Consider the following 20,016-nt stretch of genomic DNA (forward strand, 5'->3'; position numbering starts at 1 on the left):
TGAACAGGGACCTCAAACCCAGGCCCTCTGACCTGTTCTTGAAGTCAAGAGGCAGCCTGTGACTATGACCAACCCTCTGTGAAAGGCCAGCAGGCAGCAGAGGGAGGCCCTCAAGGACCCCATGAACAGTGAGCTCACAAGCAAGCGAACAGATTGAGTCTATCACTTTGGGACAGAATTTACACAGAGTATACCTATAACTCTCCAAACATGTATTCAGCTACCCATAGCTCTATGTTGTCCTAAGAAATACACAATCATAGACAGGTTAGATGTTTCATCTGAGAATGAGATCAATAATTGTGTTCATGATGGAATACATTTACAAATAATTCAATTCATTAATCATTAATAACCAGGAAGAACTGCTTGGATTGCCTGACGTAGGCCAGATAGTAGCTTTGATACAATATTAATATTGAATTTACCAGTGTCCACAAGAGGACAGGAAGATCCGTACCACACAAAGTATCAGAGCACTAGCCCCCAATCCGTGTGTCAAGGCTTGTGGAATGCGCAGGGTACAAATAAATAAGAAATGAAATCATCATGACCATGATTCCTTTTTGTATATTTCCTTATGGTTTCCCATCACTCTCCAATCTTCGTGTAAAAGCCCCGTCCCATCATATTCGTGCCAACCAGTGTGCCACCCTCTCCAGCCCACCCCGTTGCCATCACCTTCTGACTTTAGACCTTGCCTATCATGAACAAATCCTTCCCCAACCCAGTCACAGTCTTCAGCTCCACCCCAGTTCCCAACATCGTGCTGGGAATTCACCTTGCCTAGGAGGCCGCCCGCCACCTTCCTGGCCTCACGAGGCCTGTGAGGACACATTCTCTCCCCTTTACCCCAGCCAGCTCATCCCTCCAGGGCCACGGTCCGCACTGTCACCATCAGACACGGCTCCTCTGAAATCAATGATTCAAACACCCCACACCGACCACACCTTCTACCTTGCAACTCTCTGTGGGACAGCTCCCCCTCGATGTCTTAGGGACCCCTCCATCTCAGAAGACAAAAACAGAGGAGTCAAGAGCACTGGCATGGATTTACATAATTTATTAGCATTTGCTGCTGGCAGCAGCACTGGCTCCTCATCTAGGGGTGTTTTGGAGGTGGGATGGGGCTGTTGATGAGGTCCCGCCAGGCCTTGGTACCCAGGGCGCGCTACTTTTTCTTGCGTTTAGGCATCTCCTCGACCTGAGGTTCGGTACCATGTTGAAAGAGGCTCTGGAGCTGCTGGTTGCTGTCCAATGCCCTCTGCACGTGCTGTGGGGCGATGCGCTTCCTGCGGCAGTTGTCGGCCTCCTTGCCCGCCAGCTCCAGGACGTTGGCTGTCAGGTACTCGAGAACTGCTGCCAGGAAAACAGGTGCGGACGAGCTCAGGCGCTGGGAGTAGCCGCCCTCTCGCAGGTGGCGATCCACACGGCTAACCGGGAACTGCAACTCTGCTCTTGAGGAGCGGGAGAGGGTCCGCCTCCTACGTCCTTGGGATTTCCTGCTGACTTTACTCCCAGCCATGACGGTTGCTAGATTTTGCTTCTATTGGCACAGCTTGATTTTCCCACTGGCCTGGGGCTCTCAACATACCAGTGCTTATTATGGCCCACTGTAGGCCCAGGCTGCAGGCCCTCATGGGTCAGGGAGCTGCCTTTGTGACAACCTAGACTTTGTGATGTCATTAGTGCCCACTGAACAGTCCTTAGCATAGAAATGCCCAGGAGAGCAACCTGGTCACCTAGTACTGGACCCTGTTTTTGAGGAAACTCCAACTTTCCACCTGACTTGAATATTCTAGCAAAAAAACAGTTTCAGTGGAAACACTGCCCCGTCTTTTGGATATCACTACGGGTTCTCTGATTCTAGTGTTGCATTGCCTGTGAGCTCATTTTCACCCCTCTGCAACTTGTACGTCAGTGACAGACATGCTCAATGTCTTGTACAATAAGTTTCAATTGTGCCCCTCATACTCTGTTATAAAATTAGTTTTACCTTCATTTACATATTGATATCAATATCTCTAGTCAATATTCCTATGTTTCTTCTTTGGATTGTCTTTTGAGCTGTTTTTAACATCTGTTTGTTCTCCCATGACTTAAATAGAATCTTTAAACCGTGTTTATTCTTGAAAACGTCTGAAACTGAAAGCAAAAACATATGCCTCAAACGTCCCCTTCTCCAGAGTGATTTACCAATACCAATAGGGATCCATGGCTACAACTGCTCATGTCAGGAACTTGAGAACCACTCTTGACATTTCCCTCTATCTCACCTTCATTCCCAATCAATTCCCACTTCGTTCCCCTTCTACATCCTTAACACTGCTCCAGTAATCCACTCTGAGTGTTCCAGTTCACGCCATTACCATTCGTACCTTAACAGCTGTAGCAGTCCCCTTACTGGCCTTCCTGTTTCTCTTGTCACTCACTTCCAACCCAGTTTCCAGAGAAATCAGTTTACAAAAGTAAATTTGAGCATGACACTGTGTTGCTTAAAACTCATCAGTGCCTTCCTGTGGCTTCCGGGATAAAGGCTGAAATTCTTGGATGCTCTTTCCTGCTTTTCCTTCACCTGCCTTCTTATCTATCAGTTTTCAGTTTAATCCTAAATTCTGGACATCTTTGCTTCATCTCCCAGACTTGGTTAGATCCCCCCCATATACCCTCATACAGGCTCTTTAACTTTCACTTTGCAGGATTTACATGAAATAGAATAAATATATGATTAATCATCTGTCTCATATTTCTCTATCCTATTCCAAGATGATAGGGGCCTGCTCACCTCTTTCCCAGCTTTTTCCACAGAGAATAGCCCAGGGTTTGAAATGCAGAACATCATAAATACTCATCGAGCCTGTGAATGAAGCCTTACAAATCTAACCTCAGAGCCTGGCTCCTCTGGTGGACTGTGAGCACAGTTTCCTCTTTAGTAGGATGGAGATAGTATCATCTAACTCACAGAAATGCACTGAAAATGAAACGCAACACTGCCCCTCACAGTGCTGGCACCAAGCAAGGGTTCATAAAACTGTTGTTATTACTACCAACATTACCACCTTGACTGGATGAGAGAATGGCACTGTGAGGTCCAGGAAGGCCAAATGGCAGGCTGCAGGGGCCTTCACAGAACAGTATAACCTTGGGGTACTCACCTGAAGTTTGGCATGACCCATCCTCCAAGGTCAAGAGACTTGATCAAGCCCCTACTGAGAACTGAGTAGGCTTAGGGAGTCTCAGGATGGCTAAACCCACCCAAGACTGAAACTCATAGACACAGTGTCCGTTATTCATTGACTGTAACAAAGAAAACTTCCCAAAGTTTTTATGAAATACACACAATAGGCAAATTTATAGAGGCAGAAAATAGATTAGTGGTTTCCAGGGGCTGAGGGGACGGGGGAAATGAGGAGTGACTACTAATGGGTAGGGAATTTCTTCTTGCCATAATAAAAATGTTCTAAAATTAGATGATGGTAATGATTGCACAACATTGTGAATATACAAAAACCTACTGAATTGTACACTTAAAATGGTGATATTTATGTGATGTGAATTATATTAAAATTAAAAAAAACAACTCTCCAGTGACCATGTAGCCATGTCTACCTTCTATTCCTCGTGCCAAACTCTGCTGAGGCCAAATTCACCAATGTTTGCTCAATGAGCACTGAATCAGAGAGTGAGATGAGGGTTATAAAATTTGAATGCTGAATGGGGTCAGGCTCTGAGGGACTCCATATGCTTCTCCTGTCAAGAGTATAGACATTTCTATTGGTCTGGACTGCACTTAGATGGTGTGGCAGATACTGTTAGCTGCCTATTCAATATTGATTCCTCCCACTGTCTGTTAAGAAAACAGGGCTTTGTTCTGGGTGGCAACAGGCCAAACCCCAGGCAGGTCATGAGTAATCTGATCCAATGTTCCCAAACTTTGCTGATAATAAAATCACCTAAAATTCTTGTTTAAAAAACAATAGAGAAATAAAAATATATACCCTGGGCTTCCATCCCAAACCAAGCAAATCACAATTTCCAGAGATGTGTCTTGTTGATAGGTATATTGAGCAAGCCCCCTGATACCTCTAGTCGTCATCAGGGAAGTATGAGGAATACTGGTCTAAGCCATTGCTGGCAATCACTCCTGTGCCTGGCTTTCCTAATATCCCGTGCAGCTCGGTGACCATGTGATCAGTTCTGGTCAATGAGACCTAAAGTCTATTAGGGAGATTTCTGGGAAAACTATACTTACCAATAAAAGGAGAAAGAGATCCATCCTTCCCTCTTCAGTGCTTCTTTTTGTCTTCGATGCAGCTATGATGATTGGAGCTGAAGTAACAACACGAGTGAAAGGCCAGTGGATAGGTGCGGACATCAACTTTGCCACTGTTGAGCAGCTTAAATAATGCCACCAACCTCCAATTTCTTGTTAAACGAGCAAAATAAACCCTGGGTTGTCTAATCCTATGGTCAGGTGTTTGTCCCTTGGACCAAATGCATTCCTGAGCATGTAATAGATACTACCAACATTTGCCTCTGTGACACACCCTAGCCCATGCTCCATTTATAGGGGCTTTGCCCCTTCTGGGTGAGGGATTCCTTCTTCAGATATGTCAGGGCAGTCATTGGGGTTAGTCAAGACCTACATAAATGGCAGCCATCTGTCTTTTCCACAGGACCATGTCTACTTCCCTTTTCTATATCTATTTATCACTTCACTCTCAGAAGACTTATATTTTTTCCAAGTTCTTGAGGGACATCTCATAGATATCCCTTGTGATGCTGACAATTTATGGGGTAGGTTTTATTTTCCTGAAGAGAATTCTGTCTGAAAAACTATAACAAGGGTTAGCAAACTTGCTCTATAAGGAGCTAGAGAGTAAATATTTTAGGCTTTTGTGCCACATGGTCTCTGCTACAATTACTCAGCTCTGTCTCTGCAGCCCCCAAATAGCCACGGACAATACATAAATGAAAAAGCATGGCTGTGTCCAATAAAAAAAAAAATGTTATGAAACCGGCAGTGCCTGGATTAGGCCCTTGGGCTGCAGTTTGCCAACCCCTCATCTATAAGACAGTCTTCACTATCAAAAACTTGAGGAGAAAAATTGGACCTGCCTGAAAATATTAAACTGGTATCACCACATCTAGTTTTTTGCTGTGTCCCTGCCACTTGGAAAAACAACAACCTGGGAAAAGGGTATAGCGGCATGCAGGGGACCCATCTTGGTCAAAACCCATTGCAGGCATAAGTCCTTAAAGAACACTGATGTTGCTATATTTATTGAGCACCTACTCTCTACCAGGGGTTGTGGGAGGCATTTACATATAAACGTTAATACATCAAGGTTCAAGAACTCTGCTTAAGATTCTCACTCATATCTTAAGAATCAAGGTCACGTAACCTGGATATGCAAGTATCCTGTCACCCTGCCATGAATTACAACATTTTACCATCCAGTCTAAAATACAGGCAGAAGGAGAACAAAATTGAGTGGAGTGAAATAAATAAAAGTGTTTTATTTCCAATTTAAGTGATTTCTTAAATATGTATTTTTTTCAACTTAAGGCTTTTAAATCATTTTGCATATCTGTAGTAAAACTTACCAAAATGTCTGGTTTTATTCATAATGTTACTATTTGGGAGGGGTTATTTCCCCTTTTCATCTGAAGGCTTTTCACTTATGTCCAATAAAAATAGAAGTTTTTGAGGAAACTTTACTTAACCAAAATAGGCTCTTAATTTGATGATGTGAGAACAGCCCAAAGCTTAGAAACTGTGTTCACTTCATAGCTGATATACCTATTAGAACAAACTTTAAGACGGCAGGAAAGCGGCCTTCATTCCATCTGTCGCCACGAAGCATTTACAACCGTCTCAGCCAATCTATAACTATCACTGAAAGACAGAGATGAAATTCCAAGAGGACCAGCCTCTGGCAGCTCTATTTTCAGCCTCTGGGAAACTGTGTAGTTTTTAAATGGCCACAATGTTACTTTTGGTCCCACATACTCTTCCATAACTCTGCCATTCCTCAACAAGAGCCAGAGATTACATCCTTCCCCTTCCCTGGAACCTCAGCAGGACTTTGTGACAGTTTCAACACAGAAGGGAGCAGAAGTTATGTCCCATGATTCCCAAGGCTGGATCATAATAGGTGATATGGCTTCACCCTGGCCTTCTCTCACTCTTAGGACACTTGCCTTTTGAAGCAGCCACTATGCTGACAGCAAGTCCAAGTTTGCCCACACAGAGAGATCAAATGGAGAATATCTGAGACTCCCAACGACAGCGAGCATCAAGACATCTGAATGAATGGGCCTGCAGTGGATTCTAGCCCCCATCTTTGAGTCACCCTAACTGATCCACAAGGGAGCACACGTGAGCTGTCCCTTTTGAGCGCCGCCCAGAATATGGATTCATAGCAAAATAAATATTATTATTTTAACTCACAAAGTTTGAACTTAGTGACTGGAACATAGGCTCAGGAGTAAATTCACATATCAATAACTTTCACTTGAAACAAAATAAACTATATATTTTGCTTCCCATTTTGATCTATGTAGGCAGAAATCAAAAATATACATACTTCTTCCAACACTGACGTCCTGCTCCAAGACGCTTATATACAGCTGCAGGGTCAGTTGCGGGGCTGAGCCCAGGAAAGCCTGGATCACTGATGCCCGGCTGAATGCAGATCGGTGGGTGAACAGCTTGCCTTCTGCCTGGCCCACCTCCTTCTCAATCTCCTCTGAGAGGCCGTTTTTGGGTATCTGCCGCTTCTTGGTGATGCTGACATAAGGCTCTTCACTCTGGCCTGACTGGAAGGAGATGCAGAATAATTCAAAACACCTGGAAATAAATCAGAAAGTCATAATAATTAGAGACAGATAGGATTTTGCCTTTCTCAGTCACTCTGCTTAGACTTAGCCTGATTCTCAAAGCCTTGTCATGGCTACTCTGGACTGTTGTCACTCCTCTAAATCATCCATTACAAGGACCACTTCTGAGCAGGGAGTCCTCTTGAGACCCTCCAGCAGGCCAATAGAAATTGAGTGAGAAACAAATAGAGAGGTGACACCGAAGGACATTGAGATGAGGAAACCTACTAGAGAATGGAAAGTGTTTCAGGCTCCAGAGCCACAGAAAAATGTTCAATATTCCTTCATGACACATATTAGCTGACACCACCTCCCCCACACCCTTTGCCTCAATTACAAAGCAGACACAGTGCTGTGAAAGATGATGATAATACAGTATACCTATGTGTTCCACATCCAACAGATATCCCCAAACCACCCCAGTTAAAGCGGAAGCTATAGGTGGAAGATTTCCCAGTACAGGGCAGCTTGCCATATAGCATTTCACTGGAAGACCACAACATATTACCTGACTTTCTGTTCTCATAAGCCCTTAAAGGGCAAGGTTAATGTCAATCACACCTAGAGACCTGCCAAGTATGTCTTATTTATGGAAGTCCAAGCCTGCCCTAGAGACTAAGCCTTAACCTCTCCAAACTGAGAATAGCTGGCTTTTAAAATTGAGATGTCCTCTCTAGGTAATAATATGGGTGTTGAAGTGGGAAAGACTACTGACGTCTGCAATTTATCTTGAGTGCACACACACAAATGAGTTGGTGGATGGATAGATAAATGGAAAGATGTGGAACAAGATGTTAATTGTAGAATCTAGGTGTGGTGGGTACTTGGATGTTCACTGTAGAATTGTTTCAAGTTTCTTCTCTGTGTTTGAAAATTTCCATAATAAAATGCTGGGAAAATGTGGGTTTTCCCTAGGAGTAAGAAAAATGTTAATGGCCTTCCGTTTAAAAATTGTTAAAGGACATTTTCCCCGTAAACATTCACTTTTATAACGACCTCATAATGCTGCCGGAAGATTTTATGGCTCCATCTACTTTATGGAAGGTTGTCAAGTTTATACTCTCACCCCCAGACAACGATGGCAAGGAGAATACATCATATTTTGAAATAACAAAATAAAGCTTGATATAAGACAGGAAATTCGGGAAGGTTTCTGGTGAGTACAAAGTGGACACATTTTGTGATTATTACCATTTGGTCCTGGGATAATGAGTATAGTTGTGTGTGTGTGTGTGTGTGTGTGTGTGTGTGTGTGTGTGTGTGTGTGCATGTGAGAGAGAGAGAATGCAGGACAGAGAGATAGACAGGTCTGTCTACTATATTTTGTCCGGCTGGGTCAAGGACACTTTAATATATCACATAAAAACATATAAAACAGGTGCCAGCATGCGACCCAACAGGTAGGCCTTGCCGCTGTGGCCCAACTCCATCCCAATCCTGGCCAACTGCGCGCTGATCAGAGAGGCACTCAGCCAGAGAGGCCCAAGATCTATGGAGACCACACGCCCTGCGGTACCAGCACGGGACCCAGCAGGTAGGCCTCGCTGCCACCACCCGACTCCATCCCAAGCCCGGCCAACTGTGTGCTGATCAGAGAGGCGCTCAGCCAGAGAGGCCCGAGATCTCTGGAGACCACGTGCTCTGTGGTGCCAGCGCATGACCCACCAGGTAGGCCTCACTGCCACTGCCCGACTCCGTCCCCAGCCTGGCCTAGGCCACGCTGAAGAGAGAGGCGCCTCCCCAGAGAGGCCCAAGACCTGAGGCGACCATGCACCCGAGGCTCCAGTGGGCAACCGAGCAGACACTGAGGAAGCTGTGCCAAATTGGCAACCCCAGCAGCATCCTAGCCAGACAATAGTGTCAAACAAGTGGACCACGAAAGCCCCTGCCACAATGACGAAACAGCAAAGGAAAGATACCAGAAATATGAAAAATCAAGAAAGTACACCACCAAAGAGTAATAACTATCAAGTTCTAGATCCTATAGAACAAGAAACCCTTGAAATGTTTGACAAGTAATTTCGAGTGATAATTCTAAAGAAACTAAATGAGATACAAGAAAACTCAAATAGACAACATGATGAAACGAGGAAAAGTATATAGGACCTGAAGGAAGAAATGTAAAGGAAATCAATGCCCTGAAAAAGAATGTAGCAGAGCTTGCCGAGCTGAAGAATTCATTCAACAAAATAAAAAACACAACAGAGAGTTTAACCAGCAGGCTTGCAGAAGCAGAAGAGAGAACATCTGACTTTGAAGATGGGCTGTTTGAAATAACAGGGGCAGACAAAAAAAAAAAAAAAAGAATTAAAAACATTGAAGAAAATTTAAGAGATATCAGACAACCTTAAGTGCTCAAATATCCAAGTCATGGGTATTCCAGAAGGGGAGGAAAAAGGAGATTGCATTCAAAACATATTCAATAAAATAGTGGAAGAAAACTTCCCAGGTATAGGAAAAGACACAGATGTCAAGATTCAGGAAGCTCAAAGATCCCCAAACCTATTCAACCCAAAAAGGTCTTGTCCAAGACATGTTATAGTCAAATTTGCAAAACTCAAAGACAAACAGAGAATTTTAAAAGCTGCAAGAGAGAAGTGTCAAATCACCTATAAGGGAGCCCCAATCAGACTAACATCAGACTTTTCATTACAAACCCTAAAAGCCAGAAAGTAATGGGATGATATACTCAAAATACTAAAAGACAGAGATTGACAGCCAAGAAAACTCTACTCCACAAAGCTATCCTTCTGAAATGAAGGGCAAATAGTATATTTCTCAGACAAACAAAAACTGCGGGACTTCACTGCCACATGACCACCCGTACAAGAAATTCTCAACGGAGTACTGGGTTTGGTACCTGAAAAATAACTACCACTGCCATAAAAACTCAAGAAAAATCAAAACCCACTAGTAAAATAAAAATCCCATGAATGAAGAGAAAAAAGAAAAAAGTTTATCTATAACCCAAGCAACCAAATACAGAAGACAAACAGTAAATCAGAAAGAAAGGAACAAAAGACACTTAAGACATCCAAACAAACAATCAATAAAATGCTAGGAGTAAACCAACACTTTTCAGTAACAACTCTTAATGTAATAGGATTAATTTCCCCAATCAAAAGACACAGACTGGCTGACTGGATTAAAAATGAGGACCCAACTATATGCTGCCTTCAAGAGACCCACCTCACCTATAAAGACTCACATAGACTAAGAGTGAAAGGATGGAAAAAGATTAACCATGCAAACAGAAATGAAAAACGAGCTGGAGTAGCTATACTTATATCTGATAAACTAGACACTAATCTAAAAACCAAAAAAAGAGATAATGCAGGCGACTACATAATGATAAAAAGATTGATCCATCAAGGAGACATAACAATCATAAATATATATGCACCCGAAGTTGGAGCAGCCAGATTTATAAAGCAAACTCCATTAGAACTAAAGAAGTAAATAGACACTAATACCATAATAGCAGGGGACCTGAACACGCCACTGTCAATATTGGACAGATCGTCTAGGCAAGGAATCAGCAGAGAAACACACAATCTAAAGAACAATCAAGACCAATTGGACTGGCAGATATCTACACAACATTCCATCCAACAACCTCAGAATATTCATTCTTCTCATCAGCACATGGATCATTCTCCAGGATAGATCACATGTTAGGTCACAAATCAAGTCTCAACAAATTTAAAAAATTGGAATTATCCCATGTATTTTTTCAGACCACAATGGGTTAAAACTAGAAATCAATAACAAACGAAATTCTGGAAACTATACAAACACATGGAAATTAAACAGCATTCTACTTCATGACATATGGGTCCCAGAGGAAATCAAACAGGAAATCAAATAATTTATTGAAACTAATGAAAACAATGATACATCATACCAAAACCTGTGGAATACTGCAAAAGCAGTACTAAGGGGAAAATTTATCCCATTAAATGCTCACTTCAGAAGATCGGAAAGAAGGCAAGTGAACAACCTAACACTTCACCTTAAAGAACCAAAAAAACAAGAACAATCCAAACCCAAAGAAGCAGACGGAAAGAAATCATGAAGATCAGAGCAGAACTTAATGAAATTGAAACCCAAAAAACAATACAAAAGATCAACGAATCAAAAAGTTGGTTTTTGGAAAAGATAAATAAAATTGACAAACCATTAGCATGGCTAACTAGAAAAAGAAGAGAGAAGACCCAAATATCAAAAATTAGACATGAAAAAGTTGATATTACAACTGATACCTCTGAAATACAAAGTATCATTAGAGAATACGGTAAAAAACTATATGCCAACAAATTTGAAAATCTGGTGGAAATGGATAAATTTCTGGACACACACAAACTACCAATACTGAGCCAAGAAGATGGAGAAAATCTGAACAGACCAATAACAACAAAATAGATTGAAACTGTTATCAGAAGGCTCCCAACAAAGAAAAGCACAGGACCAAATGGATTAACAGCAGAATTCTACCAAACATTCAAAGAGGAATTGACATCAATTCTCTACAAACTATTATAAAAGATTGAAAGAGAGGCAATTCTCCCAAACTCATTCTATGAAGCAAACATCACCCTGATACCAACACCAGGTAAAGGTACAACTAAAAAAGAAAACTACAGGCCAGTATCCTTCATGAATATAGATGGAAAAAATCCTCAATAAAATACTAGCTAACCGAATACAGCAACACATACGCAAAATTATACACCACGATCAAGTGGGATTCATCCCAGGGATGCAAGGTTGATTCAACATATGCAAATCAATAAATGTGATTCAACATATCAATAAAATCAAACACAAGGAACATATGGTCATCTCTATAGATGCTGAAAAAGCATTTGATAAAACTCAACACTCGTTCATGATAAACACTCTTTATAAGTTAGGTATAGATGGAAAGTATCCCAACATAATTAAAACCATATATGATAAACCCACTGCCAATGTCATCCTGAATGGGGAAAAGCTGAAAGCTTTACCTTTAAGAACAGGAACTAGACAAGGATGCCCACTCTCGCCACTCCTATTCAACATAGTGTTGGAAGTACTAGCCAGGGCAATCAGAGAAGAGAAGCAAATAAACGACATCCAGATTGGAAAAGGTGAAGTCAAACTGTCCCTGTTTGCAGATGATATGATCCTATATATCGAACAGCCTAAAGCCTCTCCAAAAAACTCTTGGGAGTTGATAAATGATTTCAGCAAAGTAGCAGGATACAAAGTCAACACACAAAAATCAGTAGCATTTCTATTCTCCAATAGTGAACATGCTGAAAGAGAAATCAAGAAAGCTTGCCCATTTACAATAGCCACCAAAAAACTAAAATACATAGGGATAGACTTAACAAAGGATGTGAAAAACCTCTATAATGAGAACTACAAGCCACTGCTGAGAGAAATTAAAGAGGACACAAGAAGATGGAAAGATATCCCAGGCCCATGGATTGGAAGAATCCACATTGTGAAAAGGTCCATACTACCCAAAGTGATATACAAATTCAATGCAATCCCAATCAAAATTCCACTGACATTTTTCCTAGATATGGAAAAAACTATCCTAACATTTATATGGAATAACAAAAGACCACACATAGCCAAAGAAATTCTGAGCAACAATACATAAAGCTGGAGTCATAACACTACCTGACTTTAAACTATAATACAAAGGTATAATAACCAAAACAGCAATGGTACTGGCATAAAAACAGACACACTGATCGATGGAATAGAATATTGAATCCAGAAATGAACCCATGCACCTACAGCCATCTGCTCTTTGACAAAGGCACCAAGCCTATATACTGGGGAAGAGATTGCCTCTTCAGCAAATGGTGCTGTGATAACTGGATATCCACATGCAGGAGAATGAAACTAGACCCATACCTCTCACCATATACTAAAATCAACTCAGAATGGATTAAAGAATTAAATGTACACCCTGAAACAATAAAACTTCTTAAAGAAAACATAGGAGAAACACTTCAGGAAGTAGGACTGGGCATAGACTTCATGAATCAGACCCTCAAAGCATGGGCAACCAAAGGAAAAATAAACAAATGGGATTATATCAAACTAAGAAGCCTCTGCACAGCAAAAGAAACAATTAGCAGAGTTAAAAGACAACCAACAGAGTGGGAGAAAATATTTGCAAAATATACGTCCGACAAAGGATTAATATCCAGAACATACAAGGAATTCAAACAACTTTACAGCAAAAAAACAAGTAACCCAATTAAAAAATGGGCAAATGAGCTAAATAGGCGTTTCTCAAAGGAAGATACACGAATGGCCAACAGACACCTGAAAAAATGCTCAACATCACTCAGCATTTGGGAAATGCAAATGAAAACCACACTGCGATACCATCTCACTCCAGTTAGGATGGCTAATATCCAAAAGACTGAATGATAAATGCTGGCGAGGTTTTGGAGAAAAGGGAACTCTCACACATTGTTGGTGGGACTGCTAAATGGCATAGCCTCTATGGAAAATGGTATGGAGGTTCCTCAAACAGTTCCAGGTAGATCTCCCATATGACCCAGCTATCCCACTGCTGGGAATATACCCAGAGGAATGGAAACCATCAAGTCGAAGGTACACATGTTCTCCAACGTTCATTGCAGCACTATTTACAATAGCTAAGAGATGGAACCAGCCCAAATGTCCATCATCTGATGAGTGTATATGGAAAATGTGGTATATTAGACAATGGAATCCTACTCTGCTATAAAAAAGAATGAAATACTGCCATTTGCAACAACACGGATGGACCTAGAGAGAATTATATGAAGTGAAACAAGTCAGGCACAGAAAGCGAAATATCACATGTTCTCACTTATTTGTGGGAGCTAAAAATGAATAAATACGCAAATAACCTGGGTGGGGGATAGGGGAGAAGACACAACAATTACAATTCCTTGAAGTTGATAGGACAAGCGAACAGAAAGGAGGTTATTGGGAGGGAGGGGTGAGAGGAAGGGGGGGGAGATTTTTTTTTTTTCTCTGAGGAAATCTCAGATTTATCACTGAGGACTGTATGACGCCTAGCCCCTTCACACCGTTGAACCACTGACCACAAAAAGGATTAGAAGATAAAGTAAAATGACTATCGTCTTTATTCTCAAATATATGATTGAAGAAGATGCACTTTACTGAAAGATACAGGGAAGGCAAAGACAGCAGGATACTACTGCCTCATTCAGAGGTGCTCAAATCTAAATGGGATAATGGGACATATACATAATAAGGATAATAAATAATGAAAAGAACAAATATTTATATAGAACTCTCAGTTTATAAAATATTTTCTCATATATTATCTTACTTAGAAAGAAACTATTGTTAAGAATTTGAATCACAGCATTATTTGTAATAGCAAATTTCCAGAAATAGTCTAAAGGTCCCCAAAATTAAAGAACCATAATATATCCATTCAATGAAAGATTATGCAGTCTTTAAAACTGACGGTACAGAAATACATTTACTGATATATAAATATTTTTACCATATTTGATGAGAAAAAAGCAAATTACAATAGAATATATGTAGAAAATTTCATTTTTTTATAAAAAGAAAATCACATACATATAAAAATACATACAAATTACACACACACGTCCACATAAACAGTGGAATGTTTGAACTGGCTCATACTGACTCGAGAGAGCCGACTGTTAAACAGGAAATTTTTGAGCCAGTTGTTTAACAACTGGTAGCTTGATTAGACATGATGGGAATACATGCGTTACAGAATCTGCAAATCCCGAAAATCGGGGCTTGTTTTCCCCAACAGATACTTTGCAAGCACACCACGGTAAAAATATTGTAAGTATATGCAACAGAACATTAGGAATTGTTCAAATGTAGTCAAATTAGAGGTTTATTTTCTTCATTGTGCTTATCTGTTTTCTACTCTGTCATCTTAACAAATATGTTTGACTTGCAAAATAAAATCAAGCTTAGAGTTTTTAAAGACTAAAACGAACAAACAAAACACTAGCACATGCCAAGAGCTGAATGAATGTATTGATGGTTCAGAAGAAAAAACAATTCTCTTGATACTGAGGAAGGGCAGTATAATGCAGGAAGCGTTCACAAAATTGTAGATGAAATGGAACTTCAGTGATCAATCAATGGAAATAAAAGAAGGTCTCAGAATGAGCTAATGCCTCAGGTAGCCCTAAAGCCCAGGTAGACCCTCCTGCAATCCACTGTTTTTCCAAGGTAATACATTTGTCTTAGAACAGATTTCTACACGTAGTAAGTGTTTAATAAATTTGCGAAAGGCCCCGGGACCTTCCACCACTACTGGTTAAGAAAATTGATAATAAGAAACAAACGACTGTTCTTGGAATTCTGCAAGACTCATCCAATTAATCCAAATCTGTTTTTGTTTTTGTTTTCCTTTCTAAATAAACCCACAAATTAGATACTTTCATCAAAATCATTCAAGGTAGTTTTTCAGTATCATAGAGACCAGGAGTCAGCAAACTTTTTCTGTAAAGTATTCATAAAGAGTAAATATTTTAGGCTTTGCAGGCCATGGTCTCTGTAGCAACTGTTCAACTCTGCTTTTGTAGCGTGAAAGCAGCTGTAGACACATAAACCAAGGAGCGTGGATGTGTTCCAATAAAACTTTATTTTAAAAACCAGGCAGTGGGGGGATTTGGCCTGTGCGGCACAGTCTGCCAACCCCTGATGTAGATAATCAACAGGTTAATCCCTTTTTTTTCACTTTATTCCATTTCCAACCATCATATATACCATTTTTCAAGTATCACAGCAGGAGTTTATTCCTTAGCTGAAACCATGCATGTTGGTACCAGCACAAATAACTTGTGATACGAGAGGCCCTAATAAAGATACTTTTTCCAAAGAAATAGGGACTATGATTTCCTATAAGCCACATTATCTTCATATGACACACACGCTCTGAGAGGCGACACAAGATCTAGACTGGTTAAATAGAAAACGCTGTCAGACCTTTGAAAAGCCACTTAATCTTCCTGAGCCTCAATTCCTGGACTGTAAAAATAAGATAATGACAGTTAGCTCACAAGGTTTTAGAGTGGATGGGATTAAATACTGCATGTAAAAGCACTTTGTGAATGAAAAAAAAATGCTCTTCAAATATTATTATTTTGAATTCTTTTGAAAGTATACTATAGAGAGAAATACTGTGGTGAATAATTCTGCAATGTTCTATAAAATTTTTGAAACTTCTCAGCCTTCATTTTATAAACCCAGATTTTTCATGAACCACTGTTTCCTCATTATACCAGCAATAAAAATGGGGGAAATTCACTGAACTTGTAATTCATTTATATTTACTTTCCCCAATTAATTTATGAAAATTATTAACATAACTGTAAAAGAATGATAAAAAGTTTTAACAGTTTTTTTTTAAAAAAAATTTTTGGTAAGAGATGTTTTCCAGAATATCTATTTAATTCACAATAAGATTTTCCTTAAAACCGAAAAATAAACTCAAGGCATTACCCAAAGTTCATATAATTCAAACCCAGCCTCAAGCTGAAACAACCATACAAACTGTAACTACGGTTTTAAATGCAAGACTGATATAAATACGATATGGTGCCCCCCCAAGCCTCCCTAAAGAAAAGAAACAGCAGACCCTAATTAGTAGTATTTAACTCATAATCATTAGTGTGACTTATTGCAGTTTAACTGGGCCATCATCCTGCGTGAACTCAAAAACAGCATCCATCTAAAAAGAACATGAGTTTGGCTAGTACCCACCCAAAGATAAATAGAGCTAACTATCCAAAAACAATTTAGTAAACTTAACTGATAAAGGGGGGAGGGAACACCTTTGCTTGGGGAAATAAGTTTGATCTTTATGTAAGGCTGATGTCTTAGAGTTAAACAGAATCAAACAGTCAGCAGGAAGAAATTCCAGTAAGATATTGTCATGCTAATACACAACAACAAATTGCTTTTCTTTTCATCTGGAAGCTAAGAACCATATTCTGTGTATCTCAGCTCTAAGGTCATAGGTCCAAGTATCCTTGAAATAAATCAGCTGCATGAGAATGAGACTTCTTGAAACTGTGTATGGGGGTGTGTGGGGGGGGAGGGTAATGGGAACTATCTGGACTTTCTATAAACCTAAAACTGCTATAACAATAAAAGTCTACTAAAAAAAAAAGAAAGAGACTCCGTGTTGATGGAAAGGGGTTGCTTATTGTTGTTTTTTAATCTTTTATGCTGGTTTTCCTCAGAAACACAATGACCCATTCAGAACTTTCTGGAAATAGGTCTTTTTACACTGCTGAAACTATAACTGAGAAGTTCTCTCTTCAAAGAACCAAACTTTTTATTTTCTTAATAAAATTAAAATACTTTTATGGTAAAAACTGAAGAATATATAAAATTATATAATAAAGGAGAAAAGCATATACTTTTCTATATTTTTCAAAATTAAAATCACCCATAACCCTACCATCCAGAAATTACTGCTCTTAACATCATAATGTATGCCTTAAGCTCAGGTTAATTCTTGTAATCCTTTTATTATATATAATATTATGTCATTGGCTTTATCTTGTGTTACTCCTAGTGTTTAGAAACACTTTTAATGGCAGCAATGATAGGGTATTATCATTTACTTGGATGGCAAGTGAGGTTGTATTTATTTTTTTAATTTTGCCAAGATGACCAAGCTTTTTCTTAATTTAAGATGGAACTACTGATAAGATGCACTACCTGCTTCTCTGCTTTCTTTCACAGACCACAGGGTACATAATTAACCCAACTCAATTTTTAAGAAGCCTTGGGAATGTGGCCTGGGGCCTCATTTTCCTCATCTATAAAATGGGGACAATTGCATCTACCTCGTGGTGAGGATTCAATGAACTGAAGCATACACTATGTACCACACCACCTAGCACAAGAAGCTTTTGAGAAACGTCAGCTCCCCTTTCCCTGTCACTCTTCTTAAACATGATGAGTTTTCTTTTCATAGAGATTAAGAAATGATGAGTGCTTTGCCTAAAGTCAGATTACACTTATCCAGGGCTTACTCGGTTCCAAATGGCTCCAGGTTGCAGGGCCTTTTAAATTCCACTCACTCCCTTTCCCTTTTACTTTTCCTGACTAGCTATCAGGACCTCAGTAACAACTTCTCACTCCTACCAGGGTACCTGTTTCTCTTTCTTTCTAGGATTCTGAGGCTTCTGGAGCCTGGGAAACTTGTTCACCAAGTTTGCTGTGACTGAGTGTAACCTACAAGTCAGTATTCTGAATGTCCACTGGGATGGTTCTTCAATACAAGGTGCAAAAGTTTTATAGTAGGGCTTTGTAAAATCTATCTTGCTATTCCACTTTTTGTGTGTGTGTGTGTGTGTGTGTGTGTGTGTGTGTGTGTGTGTGTGTGTGTGTGTGTGTGTGTGTGTGTGTGTGAGAGGGGCGGGGGGGAGGGAAAGGGGGAAAGAGGGAGAGGAGGAGAGGAGGGGAGGGGCCGAGGGGCCGAGAGAGAGAGATCGACTGATTTCCTGGTAGGAAAGGTTCCTGGCTAGCTGAATATTCTGGCAGCTGAGGTGTGTCTCCAGCCTTTCTAGCTCTTCAAATTCCTCTGTCACCTATGTCTAAAGTTCAGTATCATAAATTTATTTCCAATCCAGATACACACCCTTTGTTTTGCTTTCCCTATAGAGATGAAAGATAAGAAAACAAAACACTGCAAACTTCCTTCAAGGTCCTTAGATAAGCCAGTCTGTTTCATTACCACATATTTCTACTTGCTTTGTGCTAATAAAAAATAATTTCCAGAAATGTCACTAACAGTTTTTCTTTGCTTCACAAACTGCCAGTTTATCTCTTCATGTGTATCAGCTTTAATGACTATGTTTACAAATTAGGCACGGCCAGATGACATTTCTACAACCCCATATGTTTCCACACGACGCCACCAAGACAAAAGAATGGTGCGTGGATTTCTAGACTTCTAGATGAGAATTAAATAAATATTCGTAAAGCGCTTAGAACAGTGGCTGGCACACGGGAAGCTCCATGAGTTTGATAAAAATTACCTGCACATGCTTTTGCTGTAAGCCTGGCTTACAACACACTTCCCAGGGGTTTGTGACCACACAAGGCAGTCCTGCCAGAGCCCATTGGACCGCAGAGAAAGCCATGTATTTTATGAGGATGAACTAAATGAAAATGCTATTTTTGTTGGTCAAATTCAGCTGATTGTTGGCAATTTCATATGATGGCACCTAACCGGAATGCAGCTTTATCACCATTATGCCAGCATTCTGTCTCATTCCTGTGACTGGAATGTGGGGCCGAGGGGCGGGGCGGGCTGTCCCTGTGCCCAGCCCTGGGTGCAGCCACCTGTCCCTCCCGGAAGGCCACCCACCTCCGCTTGGCAAGTGGAGGGCTGTGGCCAGGGGCTAGCTCTGGGTTTCCCCACGCACCTGAAGAGGGGCCCGAGCTGCAGCAGATGCAGCAGCAGCACTAGCGGACGGTCGCGGCTCAGGTCGCGGTGCACGAAGAGGAGCGTGAGCTGCACCAGCGCGCAGGGCAGCAGCGAGAAAAGCAGCGTCAGCGCCTGCCACATGCGGTCCCCTCCCGTGCGGTAGGTGCTGCTCAGGTAGAGCGCCGCCGTCATCTCGGCCACGGACGGCAGCACGGAGGCCGGGAATTTCATCTCCGCGCGTCAGCAGCGCGCACCGGGGACGGACGCGGGGATGGGGGCGGGGGCGGCGGCGGGTACCAGAGGGGCTCCCGGCATGCCCGGTCTGGACCTGCTCCCGCGTTCTGCGCAGCCCGCCGAAGGCACGCGGGCCCGGCCTAACGGCCGGGACGCTAGAACTGGGCCTGGGGGCGGTTGACCCGGCTGGGGTGGGGCGAGCAGCGCGGCCCCTCCAGGACACGCCCACGCGCACAGTGCGCCGCTGGCGCGCCCGAGTGCCCGCGGCGTCTCTGCGGCAACTGTCCCCAGGCGGGCCGCGAACCCGCGCCCTAAGATTGCTAGCGCCACGCCGTGGTCCAAAACGGTACAGCGGGCCCTGCTGGCCCAATACGCAGCTACTGGGTCCTAGAGTCCCTTTCTGGTGCTCTCTCCGGAAACCATTCGTATCT

The 20,016-nt window shown here is 41.5% G+C and overlaps 1 protein-coding gene across 6 annotated transcripts in view; it reads right to left on the reverse strand.

The window, feature by feature from the left end:
- The window catches only part of LOC134367344 (endoplasmic reticulum membrane adapter protein XK-like), a 68,703-nt gene extending 48,887 nt beyond the window's left edge, over window positions 1–19,816 (reverse strand). Inside the window, exons 1-4 of one of the 6 annotated variants that reach the window (XM_063084069.1) lie at window positions 19,350–19,813; window positions 6,591–6,853; window positions 4,253–4,329; window positions 1,065–1,356 (exon numbers count right to left, since the gene is read on the reverse strand). In XM_063084069.1, the coding sequence (XP_062940139.1) occupies window positions 1,342–1,356; window positions 4,253–4,329; window positions 6,591–6,853; window positions 19,350–19,582 (588 nt within the window). In that variant the 5' untranslated portion in view covers window positions 19,583–19,813 and the 3' untranslated portion in view covers window positions 1,065–1,341. Of the gene's footprint in view, window positions 1–1,064; window positions 1,360–4,252; window positions 4,330–6,590; window positions 6,854–19,349 lie in introns of those variants that run through there. The other 5 variants (XM_063084068.1, XM_063084070.1, XM_063084066.1 and 2 more) reach the window with 5 other exon arrangements.
- Window positions 19,817–20,016: the final 200 nt, after the last annotated feature.

This window comes from Cynocephalus volans, chromosome X, assembly GCF_027409185.1.
Source record: "Cynocephalus volans isolate mCynVol1 chromosome X, mCynVol1.pri, whole genome shotgun sequence".
Taxonomy (NCBI): domain Eukaryota; kingdom Metazoa; phylum Chordata; class Mammalia; order Dermoptera; family Cynocephalidae; genus Cynocephalus; species Cynocephalus volans.